The sequence below is a fragment of the Corythoichthys intestinalis genome, chromosome 7 (assembly GCF_030265065.1).
Source record: "Corythoichthys intestinalis isolate RoL2023-P3 chromosome 7, ASM3026506v1, whole genome shotgun sequence".
Taxonomy (NCBI): domain Eukaryota; kingdom Metazoa; phylum Chordata; class Actinopteri; order Syngnathiformes; family Syngnathidae; genus Corythoichthys; species Corythoichthys intestinalis.
In genome coordinates this window covers 36835879-36859168 of record NC_080401.1, presented here as the reverse complement: position 1 = coordinate 36859168, position 23290 = coordinate 36835879, and the positions used below count along the sequence as shown (strand labels likewise).

Below are 23290 nucleotides of genomic sequence, written 5' to 3'. Positions count from 1 at the left end.
AAGCTGTATTGCTCTGATGCCAATGAAACATTTAAGGTTTTATGATGGCAGGATAAAGCAAACACCTATAGGAAAAATAGCTGTGGCCATTAAACTGTCATATTCTATATAGGCTTCACTGTTGGATTATACTTTATGCTGAGTGCTTTACCATCATGAAAGCTTTCAGAGAAATCACATAGAGATGCCAAATAACACGACATAATGATTGCTACATGACGTCCGTGCCCAGTCCACTCATTAACTTCAGCCGTTTCGACAAGGTTAGAGCCACTATCCGACTCCATCACGTTCATTTGTAGCCGCTGTTAGCCGCTAGCGTTAGCCTGTGGCTTGGCTACCAAAAGAAAGCACTGAAAGCATCCTCTCCTGATATCGTGAGAACCAGGGAGGGCAGCGGGTGAAAGCCCGTCTGGAACCCGCCAAGAGTTTACTTAATGTCGGGTGAAAGTTTGGCGTAGCTAACTTAAGCCCGACTCCATCCCGTTGACTTGTAGCGTTAGCCGCTAGCGTTAGCCTACCGGGCTTCTGTTTGTTTGGCTTCCTGAAAACCACGTGACTCCATACATAAGCACACTGTCTGCTTTCTTAAAGGAGAATTAACATAGCCGAACAACACAGAGTCAAAGCGGGATGAAAAGACTATATTTTCTTGTTTTATTAAATTACAGAATTTACCGACATGGTCAAAATTACGTCAGTCATCTTGAAGAATTTCGGCAACGGTAAATTTTCGGTTTACCGCCCTGCTCTAACGTGGAGTATGTCAGCTTGCATTGTAGCAGCGTTTGGGTCATGTAGATGTGTTTCAAGCTAGGCCGGCTCCATCTTGCTTGTTTGAAAAAAAGTGGTAAGATTTGTTTTCTTATCCTGGCAAGAGAGAATATACAATGTTGCTTTAGCCCAGTACTTCTCAAATAGTGGGGCGGGCCCCACCAGGGTCGCGCAGAGCGATGCTGGGGGTGGCGCATGTGACCTTGGGGAACATGCTTTTTTCACGTACTAGAATAAAGTCTAATTGTACATCCACTCAGTGGGTGGCTGTACCGCTCTCATTTTCAGCGTGTGCGGAATATTTTTGAACCAAACAAGAGCACACAGTAAAGAGCACTGGAGATATGAAAAGCAAAGACAAGGAAATATGACGAAGCATATGTAGCATTTGACTTTTGGCTTTGACTTTTAGTACAGTGGGAGACGAGGAAAGGTCGGCCTGTTTACTTTGTCTAAAAATGTCTGCAGCGGACAGCAGGAATTATTTTCTTTTCAGCGAAAACGTGCCGAATATTGCCAACAATCCTCCCGCTTTGTCAGTGTTACATCAGTAAACCAGCGAGCACTGTCAGCATCATATAAGGTGGCATACCAAGTTGCTCAGTGCAAAGTAACTCCACACCATAAGAAAGGAGCTGATACTGCCTGCAGCAAAAAATAAAAACTGTCCCTCTGTCCAATGACATTGTCGTTTTTGTTCTATTAATTTCTGTTTTTTTCGGTCTAATTGTTTGGCATATTGTCAATTTGAATATATTATTAACTGTCCAAAAATGTATCGAGTATATTTTCACAGTATGGATGTGTTTTTTTTGTTTTTTTTTTACACTTTTGTAAGTTGATCCATATTTCTTTAATATTTTAAAGAACACATTGTTATGCAGAGGTGTACTTACAATAATAAGAATTTTATATACCAACCATACTACAGTATATTTACAGTGGCGGCAGAGAGTTGGGGGGGCGCGGAACATTTACGTCAATGGCAGCCAGTGAGCTAACGTAGACACTACTCTAATGGAATTTTTTTTCTCATTCTTTCAAAAGTGACACCTTTTTAAAACAATATATATATTTTTGGTGGTAGCATATTAATAACCTTCTGGACCGCAAAGTATTGTAATATATCACCTTTCTTAATATAATGTCACACTCACACCCCTAGTTAACATCCACCAGCATTAGTGATTGCAGGACCGGTCATTTTTCCAGGAGTTGTATGCCAACTAGGAGTGGGAACCTCTTGGTACCTCACGATACGATATGCGATACAAAGCTCACGATAACGATGATCGGACGATATGGCGATACAACGATTATCGATACATTGGTCAGGAAATCATTCTAGGATATTCTACAAACAACTAATAAAACAGAAAAACAAGTCTCTGCTGTGAATTGGAATGAGTTTATCACTAGTAGACGTCCAATCCATTTGAACTGGGATGGTAGCAGCGAATGAACGAATGTTCTTTCGCTGCCATCCCTCCCACTTCAAACCGATTGAACGTCTATGGCCGTCAGTCGCAGCCAATGCCAGGCAATGAGGTAATTTTGGGCCATTAAAGGTCATTTACCTGTTAATTTTGAGTTACTTCCTGTTGATTTGGGGGTATTTTATGGGTCACTTCCTGTTTATTTTGAGTTACAGAAGAGGAAGTGACCTGGGAATCTCCCAAATGAATAGGCAGTGACTCAAACTCAACAGAAATGACCCTGTAAATGCCCTGAAATGAACAGCAAGTGACCTGAAAATCGGACCAAATGACTGTGAATGCTCTGGTTTTGAATGAACAAACGTTCCCAGTCTAAATGGATTGGCCGTCGAGCACCGTCAATGGCAGACAGAGTTATCTGAGACACTATTATGGGGGAAGATTTTGGTAGCAACTTGATGGTTCCTTTTTTTTTTTTTTTTTTTTTTTTTTAAATTGACACCTTTTTAAAACGATATTTCGATTCTTGACAGAAACATATCGATATCCTTCATGGATACAAAGTATCACGATATATCACCATTTCGATATTTTGTCACACCCCTAATGCCAACTATCGGAATTTAGGATAAGAATCAGTTAAAAGAAACAAGGTGTGCAAGACACAAAACATGGTGACAAGATCAACAACACTGACATCTGACATAAATGGCTGATGGATTAACATTTTAGTAACACTAACATGACTTTAACCATGGGTGCCCAAGTCCAGTCCTCTAGAGCCTCTATCCAGCCTGTTTTCCATGTCTCCCTCCTTTAACAGACCTGGATCAATTGATCAGCAAGCTCTGCAGGAGCCTGATAACGATCCTGATGATTTGATTCAAGTGTGTTGGAGAAGGGAGACATGGAAAACAAGCTGGATTGGGGCTCTCGAGGACCGGATTTGGGCACCCCTGATGTCTTAAACCTATCATGTCAAATGTTCCCAACAGCTCATGTGTCTCAATGCTGGTTAGGCACACAGACAAAACCTCCACCAAACAATCTGTTCCAGGACACTGACCAACAGCCATGTTGTTTGTATATAAAAACAATTTGATCCCAAATTAAATAAAAATAAATTGGTTTCCGAGTCAAAACTGACAGCACCATAACAACACAGGCAATATTTCAAGTAAGATATTATCCTTAACTGTTATACAAACATAGCGAAGCTGGCTCACTTTGTGGGATAGATTACAGACCCATCTGCAGTGAGTGAAAATCTGCATTACAGAGAGACCATACAATGACAAAACATCACATGAAAACCTATTGCCTGTTATCACTCCATTACTTGCACAGGTCTCCAAATAAGGGCAAAGTGTGCTTGCGTCAAGCTGTTATTTGTTACTCCTAGCTGAAGTTTATTATAAACTGACACAGAACAAAAACAGAATGAATCATGCACATTCAAACACCAAAAAACTAAAGTTTGTGACCGCACATTTTGACTGTGAGGTCTGGCAGGGAATGAAAATGCGTTGACGTAAAAAAACAAAAACAAAAAAAAACATACAAATGACACTTTCATTCAGATTAGACTACGGTAATCTCTTTCAACTTCTTAAATGATCAAATACCATGCAAGCAAGTCCAAGAATCTGCATGATTTCCAGTGGTGAATTGTAAAAAGCAAACCGTGAGAAATAAGTCATTTGCATAAACAGGCATTAAAAGAAGCCCAAGAGCTAAGGGGGACTTATTTTACAGAACTGAAAGGATTAAAAGCACACACACGACACGTTTTTATAAACACGTGTACATTTTCCTACCCGGAGTTGATGGGTGTGCCGCAGGATGGTTCCCTCTAAGGCGTGGATCCACTTTTCTCGCTCGTCCGCATCTCTGGCTGAGGGCACAAGCATACAGACACGTCACAGTGAGCCATATTCCTTACAGAGATTTATCGGTGGAGATGAGACACTTGGAACTCAAAAACCATTTCCAATTTTTCTTTATTTGGTGAAACAACAAAACGTTTATTAAATTCTGCATTAACACAATTAGTACCGTAATTTATGTGCATGAAATGTTTACACTTGTGTCGAATGGAGCAAGACAACGTTGCACACTCATTGCAAACACATATACACAAACAGCACCCTCATAAAATAGCTGACATTGAACAGCGACCCAAGACCGACCATAGAGCCACCATATTTGTGGTACCGGAGGCATAAAAAGTACTTAACACATAATTCTAAACTTATTAGATGGCCTGTTTATTGAAAATTTAAGGTGGAATATTTTTTTGAGTGGGTTTGAAACTATGAAGAGTTTTATGCAGAATTAGACACACAACTAATTTTTTATCTGTTTTTAACAAAATAAGGATCAAATACACCCGCGGTCAAACGTTTTGAGACACCTCACCAATTCAGAAAGATGGTTGAAGTGGTTGTAGTTATAAATAAGAACTGAGATCAGATTTGGTTTCCGCAACCAAATATAAGACAGAAAAGTCATTTAATTTTGTTTCCCGGTGTAATACAGGTAGCCTCAGGATTACCAACGACCTCCATTCCTATGCTGGCAACGTAACCCGAATTTTCACATAAATCGGAATTAACCCTTTAAGTACCCCTAAATACACCCTAAATCTCAAAATAACTACCCAAAACATGTATTATACGTCATTGTATTGTCCACGCCAAGACGGAGCTTGGTTCCAGCTGGACAGCGAGCTAAACGGTAATCTTTCCCCTCTCTCTCGCTCGTTCGCTCACTCACTCAGCTGCGCGACTTCTTTGTGTGTGCGCTGTTTTTCACGTGCGGAAGTATTACTTGCTTTATGCTTCCTGCGCCAAAATAAAAGCATGCATCACACAACCAAAGTCAATATTGTAATCAAAAACATATTTCGCCAAAGGGCAGAACAGTCATACAAATAAAATAAAAAGATGCTGTGAGGTACAGTAGGATACCCTTTACGTGACTAAAAAAAAAACAACAACTGTAGTCAAAATGGCGAACGACATTTCGGCACTGTAGAGTCGAAATCACGTAAGTACTACCTGTATACAGTGGTATGAAAAAGTATCAACCTTTTAGAATGTCTCACCTTTCTGCATAAAATCATCAAATGTGATTTGATCTTTGTATCAATCACACAGATGAAAAAACTGTCTGCTTTAAAACCACACAAACATTTACAGGTTTTCATTTTTTAATGAGGTTAGTATGCAAACAATGACAGAAGGGGGAAAAATAATTAAGTGAACCATCACATTTCATAGTTTGTGCCCCCCCCACCCCCACTCCTTCGGCAGCAATTACTTTAACCAGACGCTTCCTGTAGCTGAAGATCAGTCTGGCACATCGATCAGGACTAATCTAAATTCTTCTATTCAAAACTGCTGTAGTTCAGGTTCCTGGGATATCTGGCATGAATTGCTGTCTCTAGGTCATGCCACAGCATCTCAATGGGGTTCAAGTCTGGACTTTTACTTGGCCATGCCAGAACGTGTATTTTGTTGTTCTGAAATCATTCTGAAGTTGATTTACTTCTGTGTTTTGGATCATTGACTTGTTGATCATTGACACCCTCTTTTTTAGCTTCAACTGTATGCCAGACGGCCTCAGGTTTTCCTGCAAAACATCCTGATAAACTTTTGAATTCATTCTTCAATTAATGATTGCAAACTGTCCAGGCCCTGAAGAAGCAAAACAGCCCCAAATCATGGTGCTCCCACCACCATGCTTCACAGTGGGGATGAGGTGTTCATGTTGGTGAGCTGTTCCATTTTTCCTCCATACATGACTTTGTGTGTTACTCCCAAACAATTCAACTTCGGTTTCATCAGTCCACAAAATATTTTGCCTTAAGTTCTGTGGAGTGTCCAAGTGCCTTTTTCCAAACATTAAATGAGCAACAATGTTTTTGTTTGTTTGTTTTTTTAAGACAGCAGCGGCTTCCTCCGTGGAGTCCTCCCATGAACACAATTCTTGGGCATAGTTTTACATATAGTTGATGTGTGCACAGAGATATTGGACTTTGCCAGTAATTTCTGAAAGTCTTTAGCAGACACTCTATGATTTTTTTTTTACCTCTCTGAGTATTCCTCGCTGAACTCTTGGCGTCATCTTTGGTGGACAGCCACGCTTTGGGAGAGAAGCAACAGTGCCAAACTCCCTCCATTTGTAGACAACTTCTCTGACTGTCGATTGATGAACATCCACTTTTGAGATAGTTGTGTTTCTTTTCCCAGTTTTATACAAATCAACTCTTTTGACCGAGCCATGATGCACATCAGAAAATGTTTCTCAGCAAGACATTTTTTACCGGGTGTGTGTTTTATAGTGGGCAGGGCAGCTTTAAACCACTCATCAGTGATTGGGCACACACCTGACCTAAAATGTTTGGTAAAAATTGGTTTCAATGGCGTACCGCATGCAGGCTATTTTTAGACCGTGACGTCGCATCGTAAAGCGGAAGTAAAGCCGAAGTGGGACATTATAGACCCGCCCTCGCATAGACCCAACGTAATTAGTGCTACTTTTCTCCGGTAATCTTTCAAAAACGAACATGCCGATCACTCATTGCTTTTTTTGAACTTGTAGAAATGACTCTATACATTACGACACATGAGGATGTTTTCTCGGCGAATCCATTCACGTTTCATATGCAGTAAACATTATGTTGGGTTGGCATGGTCTTTCAGAGGACAAAGAGGTAAGCCATTTTTATATTTTTAACTTATTTTTTTTGCGTAACGTTGTGCCGTACTGCTTCTGTCTGACAATGAATGACCTGAAAAGAAATAAAATGGTATCTGACTGCCACTGTGACCGTTTCTGTTGTATGTATATAAAAAAACAACTTTAGTAAGGGGGAATTGTAAATAAATGATAGGATTAAGATGTGTTATCAATGAAAAAATTAAAAGTGTTCGTTGGCTGTCACTGAGTAGCATTTGCGATCGCTACACAAAGCTAACTAAATTACCCCCAAGAACGGTAAGAGACGTAAGACAACCAGAGGATATATAAGAAAGACAGGGCTGATGGTAAAGGATAGCTTGTTGAAACCGGAGAATGTCATTGTCAGTCGCGTCGATAAAAAAGCTAAAGCTATGCTTAGGTCGGCTCGTTTTTTTCGTCTTTTTCAGCCTTCGACACTCAAGCCATCTCTTTAACTGAACATTTTTATGTTCTTCCACATCTTTGCCAGTCAATTTGGCACCAGGCACATCATTTTCGGAGAGAATTGGTAGGTTTAGCTCTGTAAACATCTCCTTCGTACACGATTTCCATTCATTTCCTATTAGGGACAAACGGTGGCTTGTCCCTACTTAGCAAAAGTAGCTAATGTAATGAATATTAACGAGCGGAAGTGACGTGTTGCTTGCGGTACACCATTGCTTATTAAGACTCATTAGACAGAGGGTTCACTTATTTCCCCCCTTCTGTCATTGTTTGCATGCTATTCTCATTAAAATATGAAAACCTATAAATGTTTGGGTGGTTTCAGTGAAAGCAGACGCGATTTTCATCTGTGTGATTTTGACAAAGATCAGATCATATTTGATGGTGATTTTATGCAGATATATGAGAAATTCCAAAAGGTTCAGATGCTTTTAAATACCACTGTGTCTTAGAATTAAAAATTAGCTGGTGTGCTAAGCATCACAGAAACACTCTTTGGTACTAATTACCAGTTACTGTTAATTTAAAGATTTTGTTGCTTATACCATACATTGGGGTGGCTGTGTAATAAATTATATATAAACTGCCACAACATTAAGACAGCACAGCAGCAGATGGATGGATGAGTTAAGACAGGTTGAGTAGTGCAGAGAAGCTTTTGAACAAACGAAAGCGACAGCCTAGGCTCAGGCCAACCCACTCAGACGGCCTCTCGCTTCGCCGTCGGCCTAATAGACTCTCCAGAGGAAGAGGTTATTGAGGCTAATGTTATTACGCTCCATTCCTGATGGAAGTAGTGCTCCGGCCTTGACGTAGATTTTGTCACAGAACAATGCAAGCTTTCCCTCACACATTTATGGATTTATTTTGCCCTGAATGAAGAACGGGTACATTACAGTGATCTGTTAATGTGAACAGACACATTAAGTATTTAAAGGGGCAGTACAGTGCATGTATGGTTACTAGTATATAATAAATTGCAAGATACACTATCATCAAAAACATTAAAAAAAAAAGTATTTCTAGTAAGGGTGTGCCATCTTAGGCACCCCACGATTCGATTCGGATTCAGGGTGCTACGATTCGATTACTGAACGATGATCACGGTTTTGACGATCGCGGTTATCGCGATTATCACGATTATCGATGCATTGTACATTACTAATTAATACGGTAGCCAAACACATTTATGTCCATTATTTATTTAAAATATCCTAATGATTCAACAGGAACGATGGAAACATGCCCATACAACAAAAAGCTGCCCTTAAGCAGCTTTTTTATTTTATTTTATTTTTTTACAAGAAAGTGCAAAAACATTAACCATTTTAAAGGGAATACTTATTTCTCTCAACAATACAATAAAATTTACACAGGTGAAATGAATTCCACATTTTCTGGAAACAAAGTGTCTTAGAAATAAGACTTCTTTTAACCAATATACTTTGTTTTCACAGATTTCTGCACTATTTCACATGTTTTTAGTGTTACCGCTGTACTTAATCATCGTTTTACACGTTCTGCATATGAAATACACGTTAGCGAATTAGCTAATTAACTTAGCGCTCGGCGCTAACTATTAACATCACAAAAACAACTACAATAATGTCTAAATAGTACAGGAGGGTTCGTGTACTCACCTCTAATAGATGCACACAGGTCTTAGCAACACACTCAGGACATTTTTTAATTGAAATGCCTTAAAACTACTGCACATCTGAAAGACAAACCGCAACGAACTATCTCACTTCCCCTCTTGCGCTAAAAAATAACTTGCGCAGGGTCTCACTTCTGTCCCTGCCTGTTTCATACACAAATTTAAATTCCCAGTCTTTTAAAAAGGAGTAAATCTCTTGCTCACTAACCAGCAGCATCCATCATAACCTGCGTGCGCCCGTTAACGGTGCCCGGGCGGCAGACGTGTCTTGAATTTCGGTCTGCTACGAGCAGCTGCCTTAAAGTTATGAGGGAAAATAATCGTTTTTGAACCTTTATGAATCGTAATCGAATCGTCACGTGTCGAATCGCGATGCATGTAATAATCGATTTTTTGGAACTCCTCTAATTTCTAGGCAGTAGCTGTTGTCATGCAGGCAGACATTTTATCAATGCTAGTACCTTTTTAGCTAATCAATGCAAGTAGCCCAGATAGCCTGCCCTTCCTGCTACACTTCAATTAAATTCTACACTTCAGTCACATTTTTCCCCCTGCTTTATTTGAACCTCTCTTTGAAAAATGCATATAACATCACTGTATAGACATGACTTTTAAAGACATACCAGAGGTCAAAGTATTGAACAGCAGTATCTGCTGTCTTTTGTCTGTCCAAAATGCATTTGAATTATTCATACCGCCCTTTCCTTTCCACAAGCTGATGTTTGGTTGCATGCCCCTGTGGGACGGAGTAGGACAGCGCCCTATCAGCACTGCCGAGACATTTAGTGTGGTGCACTGACAATGCAGCATTTTACAGTTAAATTTGTTCATTTCGGGTGAATTACTCATGTTTAATCCGCTAATCATCAGACAAAACGCTGGTGAAAAAAAAAGTGAAGAGCCAAGGAACAATCAGACGGGCTGCTGACGGAGTGAATGTGGAAGATAGGAAGGATGGCGACAGTAGATAAGAGGTGGTGGATGAGAACGGAGGAAAAGAGGTTGCTAAAAGGCTCTCAGGTAACTCCACCAATAGGGAGAGGCTAATTAATAATGGATGCTCCTCTAAATAAAAGCACAGTAGAGACACAGACACAATCGAATCTGGCAGAGCGGCTGAGTAACAACTATACTTTTGCTTATAAACTCTTGTAACATAGAAGGCGTTGTGTTTTAATCCCAGAAAAAAAACTAGTAAGTACGACATAACACTTGCATGTCAATTAAAAATGCTGTTAAAGTCCATACAGCCAGACAATTATAGTACTGCGGATCCCGAGAAACTGACAAGAGAGCATCCTCAGAGCAGGACCACTTTACTGCGACAGAGGAATCTCCTCGGCACAACATCCTGTGCGTCTCATGTTCTGTCTCATGTTCATGCAGTTGGACAAGGGATTCTTCAGGGGCAGACTGGACATCAACGAAACTAGAGTTGGATGTTGAACTGCACAGAAAACTATGGATCAAAGACAATATTTTTCAGAACGTTAATTTGTTTGCTCTCAATTTTTCCACAATTACTCAACTGTGAATGAAATAGCCGTTTGTTGACAATTCATGATAATGTAGAAATTTAAAACTTGATAGGAATACAATCTGTGAAGCATTCTTAATGGTGTTCAACTACTATAACTAAAGTAATGTGTGCATAGTGTTCTGCTCAAGTTCTTTTGAATACTGGCTATGTTTACATGCAGAAAACATTTGGTTTAAGGTCTTGTTTTTACACATTTGGAACTGATCCATTTGCATGCGTGAGCGTAGAGGGTTGTAAAACCTATCGACATATTTCTTTTGAATGAAAGCCTCATCCCGCAGTGAAGCCTCTATGACACAAATTGAGTCACTTCCATGTTCTGCGGAACCTCGCAAATTTCTAACTTTTTTGCTTACCTTCTTAATCTCATAATCTCATTTCCACTGCCATTAAACAGGGTTCCTACAGGTTTGTTCAAGTGAAAGACTTTTTAAGACCACCGAGAACAGAATGTAATACCAATTCTGGGGCAAATTTCTTGACTAACCCTGCAAAAATAAATAATCAGTAACTCCTAGAGCGTCACAATTTCATGAAAGGCAGTGCAATCCCAAATGTAAAGAATTCAACAACTACCAGATAAAATTTTATTCCTCTTTAAAACACTTTATCAAAATAAGTAAATTCAAGACCGCACAGAAAATAAAAGACTCGAAGGTATGAGTTCCCTCCTCACTCCAAAAGCGTTGCATGTTGTTTTTTCACCATGTAATAATCAGGAACAACCACTTCCTGTACTCAAAAGAACAAGATTCCTTGCCTGTACAGGATGCTCCTTTAAAAGGGGTGAACCCAATAGCGGATTTTCATTTGCCAGATAGTAGCTTGAAAAACGGCGGAGTAACTGGGTTCTTAAAGGGTATGAAAACGCAAAGGGGGTGTGAGACATTAATAGAACCGTTATGTGCCAAGATAACAAATATTGACAAAGTTAACAAAAAAATCAATCACATTAATGAGCAATTATCGAAAATAGATCGAAAATGACGAGTATTTCCTAAAGTGTTCCGGAAACAGCCGAATGGGGCGGTGACGTCACTACAAGTGAATGAAAGTCGAGGCGGAGCCAGGTGCCATTGTTTTTTTATCGACGAGAGAGTAGCGTTCGGGTTTGTTTGACCAAAACATCACTAAAATGGTTCAAAACTGCTGTGCTATGTGGTGTAGAAATAGCTATTTATCGGAATATAGTATCCATGAGTTCCCGAACGTGAAAAAAAGAGCTGGACTACGCAGACAATGGGTAAAGTTCGTCTGTGCAAAGAGGGCTAATTTTCCAGACCCAGCCTCCGGCACGGTTTTGTGTGGTGCGCATTTTCCAACTGAAAGCTTCTCGAACTATGGACAAGTGAAATTGGGTTTTGCTAAAAGATCGCTGCTCAAAGCAGATGGGGTGCCCACCATACACGCACAGCCACTTAAATGTCCCAAGACACGAAGAAAGAGGACGAAGACTGCCACTGATGAGACCACCTCACCATCCCAGGCAAAGCAAAGGAGGGTAGTTGCTAAGCTGGAAATGGCCAGAGTGAGTACTCTTCTATAATAAAAAACATATCATATCCGATGTTTCATCAGTGTCATTGCTCCCCTCAATGACCTTTTCATTACGCTGCATTTGCGTTCGTTTGGGCTTAAATTGGTAACCTAAAACACCAATTAAAGCTTCGTAACTCTCCTCATCACAATTAGATGAACATTCGTTACATCCTTCTACGTCGGATTCGTCGCTGGAACTAGAAACAAAATTGTCTGCCATCATCGCCGCCATTCAGTATTAAAGCACTGAGCCTTTTTCTTGTTGGAGAAACACCCCTCACTGTCAATTCTGAATTCTCTTTTATTGATAACGAGAGGTGTTTCTTCATGAGGGAACCTGGAATATGTGCAGAGCAGGACGAACACAATGCAACAGCATAAACAGCTCAAAACACCCCTAATTTTCCCCTCACTAGAAGGAATTATATTGATGCAGACAGGCGCTGCCCCCCTAGTGGCCGGTGGCACTCTCTTCACTTGTAATGACATCATGCACACAATCTGCCAGATCTCGGGCGCCGGTCGTTTTAGCTTGACAATCGATCCAAATTTCTCTCATTTTCTTGTGTGTAATTACAGGAAGTGAAATGATATGAATACAAAAGGCATGCGTTTATGGATAAATGATGGAATATTAACATTTCCCCAGGGGTTGACATACCTTTTAAGCGGAATATAAGCATATTTCAGTTTTTACAACAGTTTTATGTGGCCTTCCATAACCGTATTACTGCAAAAAAACACAATTAGATAAGGGTTATTGGCTGCACGTAAACGTAGCCATGTTAAACTTAAGAGTTGAATTAATTGCGTGACAGTGTTGCTTTCATCAACAATGACGATAACGAAAACATCTCGTCGACGAAAATTTTTTTCATGACGAGGAACTAAAAATGTGGTTTGAGAGTCTAAAACATAACGAGACGAATGCCAGTTTTCGTCTCACGAGACGTTCACAATGCGTGACATTTTCATATTGTTCGTGGAGTACGTCAGCTTGCTTCGTAGCAGTGTTTGATTGGTGTCACTGATGTGTAAGGGTGTAACGGTACATGTATTTGTATTGAACCGTTTCGGTACGAGGTGCCCGGTTCGGAACGGAGGCGTACCGAACGAGTTTCTGACATAATGTAACCCTTACTTTTCGAGGCTGTGAGTCGATCGGGTTACAGTTTCTTTGTGTAGATTATATTTACTCAGTCTTCTCTACTATAATGAGGACCAACACGGTAGGAGAGTATAACCCAGAAACGTCAACGGCGCACCGATGTGACCGCCGCGAGAACGCAGTGAAACGCGGGCGTTAAAGTCAATCAGCCAATGCACACCAGTCGCAGTGTCTAACACGCGGCCCAGAAGCGGCTCAACACGACACACACGAAAAGAACGGCAGAGTTTATTATTTGACGCGAGACGCGACCCTCCTGCATCTATACTACTACCGGTAGCTAGGATCGGGCAGACCGGAAGTCACTCGTGTAAAAATACGGTGGATCCGGTCGATTTTCAAACTAATATGCAATCCTAACCCACTTTTTGAGTCCATCAGATCTCTTGAGTGGTAGATCGGGGCACAGTTGACTTGTCTTTGTTGATTTACTGCTGTCTTCTCTGCTATAATAATAACCAACACGGCCCCGTGTTCAATACAAAACCCTCCTACCACAACAAAACAAGTAGGAACTAATATTCACATAGGAACTAAAGTTATACAACATAAAATATACAATAGAAATGAATACTACATCACATTTGTAAAATACAAACACATAATAAAATAAATAATAACCCTTTAAATAAAATACATTCAAATGAGCTAAACACCAGTAATTAAATAATAAGAATAATACACAGATCCTGCTTACACAATTAAATTTATTAATTTCTGTGTGGCGCTTTAACTTGAGAAAATCCACCAATAAAGCTTTTGAAAACCGTACATAAGAAAAAAATATGATTGAGGAATTTCATTTGTAAAATACATGTTAAAATCTTTGTCATTGGGATTGCTTTTCTCTTTAGCACAAGACTTCTTTTTTCCTCTTTCTTTCAGAAAGAAAGCTGACCAATACGGGTGGTCTGATAGGCAAATTGTTGTTGGATTATCTTTAAATACCCGCTACTTTTTGAGCAGAATTCTAGCTTTGTATTGGCTAATGTTCCTATTGTTGAAAGCACAAAGGTACGTAATAAACAACTAGCACATTTATATTTTGCATTTTGTCTTCATACTGTACCGAAAATTAACTGAACTGTGACCTCAAAACCGAGGTACGTACCGAACCAAGATTTTTGTGTACCGTTACAGCCCTACTGATGTGAGATGTGCTGCGCCTCTCCCTTCGAGTATTCGTTTAATCAAAGTGGCGTTGCAATGGTTTATTTTGAAAGTGTTTGCATTTAGTTTTATTGATTTGGGTGGATACAGTGCCCTCTAGTCTTCCTCATTTCACATGGCTGAATCTGGCTGCTCCATGTTAAGACCAGCATAAGCCAAGTTTTTGTTTGAGCTAATGTTTTTTTTAATGCATCCGTAATTTAGTTTATAGGTATATTTAGCCTTTTTTTGTGGGAATGTTTTTGAACCATTTAAGAGCATTGTTTTAAAAAAACAAATGCTGGCGTTTTTTAGCATTTAAGCTAGCGAACTTTTGCTATGTAAGTTATCCAATTCTTTTGTTGTACATAGATCCTTAATTTTTTAATACCGTTTGAGGCTCAGTTCAGGTATTTAAATTTGTCATGTTCCTTGTCAGATAACTCGATTATTCGAACTAACTAGTTCATCGATTAATCGACTAGTAATATAATCGATAGCTGCAGCCCGAACTGCTTATCCTGCTGAATGTGTATTATCCTCATGAAGTTGCTCGTCTGTCTACGTTTGAAATTGTTGGAACTTTTGGACTAAAACTTCGAATTTTTTAACAGTAGACCAGCTCTACACCCTCGGCAAGGTCCTCGAGGGTGCAAGTGTTTTGTGGATTTGGACAGGGTTTCGACCGTGTCCCTCGGGGAGTCCTATGGCGGGTGCTTCGGGAGTACGAGGTACTGAGCCCCCTGGTAAGGGCTGTTCGACCCCTGTACGACCGGTGTCAGAGTTTGGTCCCCATTGCCAGCAGTAAGTCTGATTCGTACTCAGTGGGGGTTGGACTCTGCCAAGGTTGCACTTTGTCACTGATTCTGTTCATAACTTTTATGGATAGAATTTCTAGATCCTGCCAAAGCGTTGAGGGGGTCCGATTTGGTGGCCTCAGCATTGCATCTCTGCTTTTTGCAGATGATGTGGTGCTGTTGGCTTCATCAAGCCGTGATCTCCAACCCTCACAGGACAGTTCGCCCCCGAGTGTAAAGCGGTTGGGATGAAGATCAGAACCTCTAAATCAGAGACAATGATCCTAAGTCGGAGGGCCCTCTCCAGGTCGGAGATGAGATCCTCCCCGAAGTGGAGGAGTTCAAGTATCTTGGTGTCTTCTTCACAAGAGAGGACAGGGGGGAGCGGGAGATCAACAAACAGATCGATGCAGCGTCTGCAGTGATGCTCCGTTGTGGTGAAAAATTAGCTGAGCCAAAGGGCAAAGTTCTCAATTTACCAGTCAAGCTACGTTCCTAACCTCACCGATGGTCACGAACTTTGGGTCGTGACCGAAAGAACAAGCGGATACAAGCAGCTGAAATGAGTTTACTCCCCAGGGTGTAGAGATAATGTGAGAAGCTTGGTCATCAGGAAGGGACTCAGTGTCGAGCTGCTGCTCCTTGACGTTGACAGGAGCCAGCTGAGGTGGTTTGGGCATCTTGTTTGGATGCCTCCTTGGAGAGGTGTTTTGGGCATGTCCCACTGGCAGGAGACCCAGGACACGATGGAGAGACTATGTCTCTCAGCCGGCCTGGGAACGCCTTGGGATCCCGCCAGAGGAGCTCGTTGAAGTGGTTGGGAAGAGGGAAGTTTGGGCTTCCCTGCTAAAGCTGCTACCCCCGCAACCTATCCCCGGATTAAGCGGTATATAATGGATGAATGAACTTTAAATTTTACGGTTGAAAACATTTTGAGTAACTGTCGACTAGAACTAGACAAAGATGAGCACATCTTGAATTGACTAAAGTATGACTAATACCCCTTTCCCACTGGCCAAAAAACCCAGGTCAACCCACTAACAATCGGCTTTTGGTGGCTGTGGGAAAGATGCAGCGACCCGCCTCGACCCGTGTCAATCAACCCACCAAGCGACCCACGTTAAAATCACCTCGGCTCTGATCGCCATGCAGTGTGAAAGCAAAACCCCGGGTCAACAGTCAACACCCTAATCTACGTGGTGACGTCGGCTCTTACATGATGTGTCATAACAACATGCCAGTCGCCTCCCATTTAACACGCCCCACAACCATAGTTACGTCGATGCTAACAACAAAGCTAGTAGAAGAAGAATTCACGTCGCCTACGTTGCCTCAGCACAAGCAGAGTGTTGATCCTTAGCCGCATTTCGACCATTTTGAGGGCTGTAAAAAGCATGAAAACAAAGAACACAAACGGAAAGGAGGCTTCCATAATGCTCTGCGTTGCTTACTTCCTTGAACTGAAATAATTCGGTCGCACTTGTTGACGTTGATCTTAGCGTGGTGACGTCATGTAACCTTACGCACGGCTGAGGACGGGTGGGCGGTTAGACGGGTGAAAAAAAAATTAAAAAGACACAGCGTTTTTTGTCAATGGGAAAGGTGCCAAATGCCAAATGCTCGTGGGTTGTATCGGCTTGGAAAAAACGCGCGTTAACCCACTAGTTTCAGTGGGAAAGGGGCATGAGACTAATAAGTATTTTCGTCCAAAAGACTAAGACAAAAATTAAAAGGGCTGTCAAAAACAACACAGTTGCGTGACCAAGTTTGTAATGCAATTTCCCGACTTAAATTCATATAAATTACATTTAATTAGGGCTGCAGCTATCGAATATTTTAGTAATCGAGTAATCGACTGAAAATTCTATTGATTAATCGAGTAATCGGATAAAACAAATATATTTTTGGGTGAAGAGCAATTATAAATATACATGAGAAAACAAGACATTTCATCTAATCTTGAACCATTTTCAGTCAATCGTTGTCTTTCTTTTCGATGTAAATTGTTGAAAACAGCCAACAATTGCATCTCAGATGTAACTAGAATAAAAAAAGACTAATTCACTGCTTTCACTCAAAAAACCTTTAGATCTTATTAAAAAAAATAAAATAAAATTTCGTTTTTGCAGTGTTCAAAATAAATGTATGATACAGGCTGTATTGGAGCACATTAGGGACCAGTGCTACTTGGTGTTTTATCCAGCAATGACTACTGAGCTAAAATGGATAGTTAGCATTATTGAGTTTTTATTTTACACCCTCATCACTCCAAAATGCTGTTATGTTAAAGCCTGTATGTAAGACACGTTAGCCACGCATCGAAAGTGGTCATAATTAATAGAAACCTAGCCCTCCGCAGGGCTAACGTTACTTCAGTTAGTGACAGTAACGTTAATCTTATTTATTAGCGCTTAGCGCTCTCTATTAGCGCTTAGCGCTCTACTGCTTTAAGATGGCGGCTGTTTACTAACGCTGCCCAGACGCGGCCGAGTCTGTCATTTAGCATCTAGTTCAACATACATGTGATCTCTATGAGACTCATCGGACGCTACCTGCTACCAATGTAGCATCGTGCGGGCTAGTATTTAGCAACGTCGGCGTCGTTTGTAGCGGCTGTCTGCTGCAGTAAGTTGTTTTTTCTTTTTCTTTTTCTTTTTTTTTGCTTCTTCCTCTACGCACGTGACATCAGCGCGTTGTCCCGCATTAAAAGTTGTCCGAGCAAAACGTGATGCTTAGAGCTGTCAAAATAAACGATTACTCGAGGTGAATAAAATTACTCGGATCAGTTTTTAAACTCGAGTTACTCGAGTTGCTCGAGTATTTGTTTCAGCTCTACATTTAATCATTGGTTAATTCTCCCAGTTCAAATGGATTGGGAGTCTATAGTTCAGTCAAGGTACCACTGCCTCTAGCAAAAACTAAACAACACACCATGACGCATAGAGAGCACCTGACTGTGTGATAAGATGTTGACAAGCGTTATCGTGACCTGACTTTTACACATACCAGTCCACGATACTGCATTCCTGAAAAAGTCAAAACCATGACCAACAATATGCTGATACCCTACTAAATAAAAGACCTCGTATAGTGCCAAAAACTCCTGAACCGCAGCAAGATAAATTCATTAAAAAATAAATACAACACGCCCAAACGATACAGGACGCGCCACAATCACCACCGTCTCCTTGGGTCAGCATGCATGCGGACCAAGCTTTGGGTGGATTTCTGTCCTTACCCTTCCGTTTGTAGAACCACAGCATACAGCTTCGGAACACAGACATGGGAGAGGGCATGGAGGAGGTGAGAGGGGCGGGGGGCCCATGAACTTTGGTGGGTGACTGTTGGTGATGAAATGGGAGGTGAGGTGAAAAATGTACACCGGTGGCGAGATAGAAGAATAGATGTAAAGGAAACCCGACCGATGTTAGCTCAAAAAAGTCTGTGGCGTGCAAGCTCGAGCAGAGGTAAAGGTTGGCACGGCTAGGTTGTGGTGAGGGAGGGGGGAGCCTATGCTGTAGTTGGGTCAGAGGGACCGGTTGTTACAGCGCCAACAGAGGCAGGCTCTTAGTGAAGGACGAGGCGCGGCGGCGGCCAACAGAGACCTGAGCTTAGCTTCCGGCTCAGCAATATTCCATTATTACTCCCACGGGCGCAGCTGCAACACACGCAGGCGGCAATCTTTGCGCTCAGTCGCAGTCAGGAGTGCTGAGGAAAACACATTCCTTCCTCGGTGACCGTTCCGGGAATCAAATCAATGGGCGGTCGAACAAATCTTGATTATCCAACTTGGCCAGGCTAGGAGATGGTCTGTTCAAACTGCTCATAGAGCACTTTGACTGTGCATGTTTCCTGGCATTTGACAAGACTGACCCAAGTCGGGGAGGGAAAGAGAGGCGAGGGAGAGAGAGAGAGATTGATGGAGCAAGCGAGCAAATGAACAGCAGCTATGAAGGGGGAGCCACGGATGGAAAAAGACAACACGATCTGACCAAAGAAAAAGAGTGGCGGCTCACCTTGGAAATGAAAAGTCTTCTGGTCCACTGTGATGGTGAACGTGCTGTCGTCCTCGTCATCGATGCCAATCACAGCACCCTGGGAGAGAGGAAAGAACGCGTGCGTGAGTGAGAGCGAGAAAGAGGGAGGGACACGTCATATATCACTTTCCTCCTTCATCAAACACCTTCAAAAAAGCTTCATCACCTCCTGCTATAGTCTCACACACAACCTCTATGCCACACAAGCGTAGCCCTTTGGAAAGAAGGAGGGAAGGAAAAAGTAGGAAGAGGGGAAGGAGGTGGGATTTGGGAACGCAGAGGAGGAGAAAGGCAGGGAGGGGAGGAGAGGAACAGACACACAAGGGACAGGCGGCCAACAGATTAAAAGGACTGCAGAGAAACAAGACTGCTGGCAACCTGAATGGGGGTGTGACTCACAGCTGCACTAAAATAAGGAAAAGCGGCAGAAATCGACAACTTCCGAAAGGTTGGACATGAACTAAGGAGCGGCATGATTAAAATTCCGAACAAAATTTTTATCAAACTTTTCAGAAGGTGTAGCATGGAGACAGGAAGAAAGTGTTACATTGTAAAAGGAAAAAAAGTTGGCTGAACTTGAAAGCTGAAGTCAATTTAACTTGATTTTTCAAGGTTTGATGGAAAATAGTTAAGCGGTAAATGCAACATTCTATGCAAACTAGACTCCAGTTTAGCAGACTGGACTTCAATTTAAGTAAATATTAAGGCTGTCAAACGATTCAAATTTTTTAATCGAGCTAATCACAGCTTAAAAATTAATTACCGTAATTTTCGGACTATAAGCCACTACTTTTTTCCTTCATTTTGAATTCTGCGGCTTATTTGAAGATTTATTTGGGTTAATAGGTAACAATTTATTACAAAGCGCCATCATAACATTGTCATAAGACCGTCATTCATACTTATGACATGATAGTATCATGGGCATTACTGAATGCTTATGTTGTGAAGTGACATCCGGCAAATTATGTCAATAACTCAATTTATGTCCAGCTTGGATCTTTTACATCCATTCAAAAGTGAAATAATTTGCCGGATACCACTAAATGACATCTGTTATAAGCATTCATAAATGCTCATGACAGTGTCATGCCATAATTATGACAGTCTTATGGCACCACTGTCTAATAAAGTGTTACTAAATACCATAACTAGCAATTAATGAAACAACTGGAACAGTAACTGAAGAAATTATTGGCACAGGACATGAATTTTGATTGTATATACATCTGTAGTGCTGCAATGCATGCTCGGAGGAATGTTGGACAACAACAGTGTTGATAGCAGGTGGCAGAAGAGGTTGACTGTTTGACAGTGATGGCCAAATTAAACTTCTTGAAGCAATGAAGCTTTGCAGCCAATTGGTTCAAAGTAATTGGTATGACGCCGATGTCCAATAAAGTATTACTGGTTAAAATCCTTTTCGTGTAAATATCCCATTATACATAAATACATACATACAGTGCCTTGCAAAAGTATTCGGCCCCCTTGAACCTTGAAACCTTTCGCCACATTTCAGGCTTCAAACAAAGATATAAAATTTTAATTTTTTGTCAAGAATCAGCAACAAGTGGGACACAATCGTGAGGTGGAACAAAATTTATTGGATAATTTAAACTTTTTTAACAAATAAAAAACTGAAAAGTGGGGCGTGCAATATTATTCGGCCCCCTTGCGTTTATACTTTGTAGCGCCTCCTTTTGCTCCAATTACAGCTGCAAGTCGCTTGGGGTATGTTTCTATCAGTTTTGCACATCGAGAGACTGACATTCTTGCCCATTCTTCCTTGCAAAACAGCTCGAGCTCAGTGAGGTTGGATGGAGAGTGTTTGTGAACAGCAGTCTTCAGCTCTTTCCACAGATTCTCAATTGGATTCAGGTCTGGACTTTGACTTGGCCATTCTAACATCTGGATACGTTTATTTTTTAACCATTCCATTGTAGATTTGGCTTTATTTTTGGATCATTGTCCTGTTGGAAGATAAATCTCCGTCCCAGTCTCAGGTCTTGTGCAGATACCAACAGGTTTTCTTCCAGAATGTTCCTGTATTTGGCTGCATCCATCTTCCCGTCAATTTTAACCATCTTCCCTGTCCCTGCTGAAGAAAAGCAGGCCCAAACCATGATGCTGCCACCACCATGTTTGACAGTGGGTATGGTGTGTTCAGGGTGATGAGCTGTGTTGCTTTTACGCCAAACATATCGTTTTGCATTGTGGCCAAAAAGTTCAATTTTGGTTTCATCTGACCAGAGCCCCTTCTTCCACATGTTTGGTGTGTCTCCCAGGTGGCTTGTGGCAAACTTTAAACGAGACCTTTTATGGATATCTTTGAGAAATGGCTTTCTTCTTGCCACTCTTCCATATAGGCCAGATTTGTGCAGTGTACGACTGATTGTTGTCCTATGGACAGACTCTCCCACCTCAGCTGTAGATCTCTGCAGTTCATCCAGAGTGATCATGGGCCTCTTGGCTGCATCTCTGATCAGTTTTCTCCTTGTTTGAGAAGAAAGTTTAGAAGGACGGCCGGGTCTTGGTAGATTTGCAGTGGTCTGATGCTCCTTCCATTTCAATATGATGGCTTGCACAGTGCTCCTTGAGATGTTTAAAGCTTGGGAAATCTTTTTGTATCCAAATCCGGCTTTAAACTTCTCCACAACAGTATCTCGGACCTGCCTGGTGTGTTCCTTGGTTTTCATAATGCTCTCTGCACTTTAAAAAGAACCCTGAGACTATCACAGAGCAGGTGCATTTATACGGAGACTTGATTACACACAGGTAGATTCTATTTATCATCATCGGTCATTTAGGACAACATTGGATCATTCAGAGATCCTCACTGAACTGGAGTGAGTTTGCTGCACTGAAAGTAAAGGGGCCGAATAATATTGCACGCCCCACTTTTCAGTTTTTTATTTGTTAAAAAAGTTTAAATTATCCAATAAATGTTGTTCCACTTCACGATTGTGTCCCACTTGTTGTTGATTCTTGACAAAAAAATTAAATTTCATATCTTTATGTTTGAAGCCTGAAATGTGGCGAAAGGTTGCAAGATTCAAGGGGGCCGAATACTTTTGCAAGGTACTGTACATACTACAGGACAGCTGCGGCTTATAGTCCAGTGCGTCTTATCTATGAACAAATGCCGTTTTCGTGCCAAATTTGGAGGGGGGTAGCTTATAGTCAGGTGCGCCCCATAGTGCGAAAATTAGGGTAACCGCAATTAATTGCAATTCAAACCATCTTTAAATCATGCCATATTTTTCTGTAAATTATTGTTGGAATTAGGGGTGGGACAAAATATCGAAATGGTGATATATCGTGATACTTTGTATCCCAAAAGGTTATCGATATGCTCCTGCCAAGAATCGAGATATCGTTGTAAAAACGGTGTCAATGTCTAAAAAACAAAAAAAAAAAATAAAAATTACCCAACAAGTTGCTGCCAAAATCTTCCACCATAACGGTGTCTCACTTAACTCTAAGGCTAAATTGACTGTGCTCGACGGTCAATCCATTTAGCCTGGGAACTTTCGTTCATTCAAAACCAGAGCACTCACAGTCATTTTGTCTGATTTCCAGGTCCTTTCCTGTTCAGTTTTAGTCACTGGAATCATTTGGGTGATTCCCAGGTCACTTCCTGTTCTGTAACTCAAAATAAACAGGAAGAGACTCATAAAATACCCCCAAATCAACAGGAAGTAACTGAAAATAAACAGGTAAATGACCTTAAAAGGCCCAAAATTACCTCATTACCCGGCATTGGCTGCCACTACCAGTCATAGACGTTCAATCCGTTTGAAGTGGGAAGGAGTTCAAATGGATTGGACGTCTGCTAGTGATAAACTCATTCCTATTGACGGCAGAAGCTTGTTTTTCTGTTTATTAGTTGTTTGTTGAATATCCTAGAATGATTTCCTGACCAACGTATCGATAATTGTTGTATCGCCATATCGTCAGATCATCATTATCGTGAGCTTTGTATCGCAAATCTTATCGTATCGTG

At 41.1% G+C, this 23290-nt stretch overlaps 1 protein-coding gene across 4 annotated transcripts in view; it reads right to left on the bottom strand.

Moving 5' to 3' along the window:
* osbpl9 (oxysterol binding protein-like 9) overlaps nt 1–23290 on the bottom strand; it is an 81770-nt gene that overhangs the window by 43817 nt on the left and 14663 nt on the right. For 3 of the 4 annotated variants that reach the window (XM_057840422.1, XM_057840423.1, XM_057840424.1), the window contains exons 3-4: nt 19267–19345; nt 4028–4104 (exon numbers count right to left, since the gene is read on the bottom strand). In XM_057840422.1, the coding sequence (XP_057696405.1) occupies nt 4028–4104; nt 19267–19345 (156 nt within the window). Of the gene's footprint in view, nt 1–4027; nt 4105–18488; nt 19203–19266; nt 19346–23290 lie in introns of those variants that run through there. The other variant, XM_057840425.1, reaches the window with a different exon arrangement.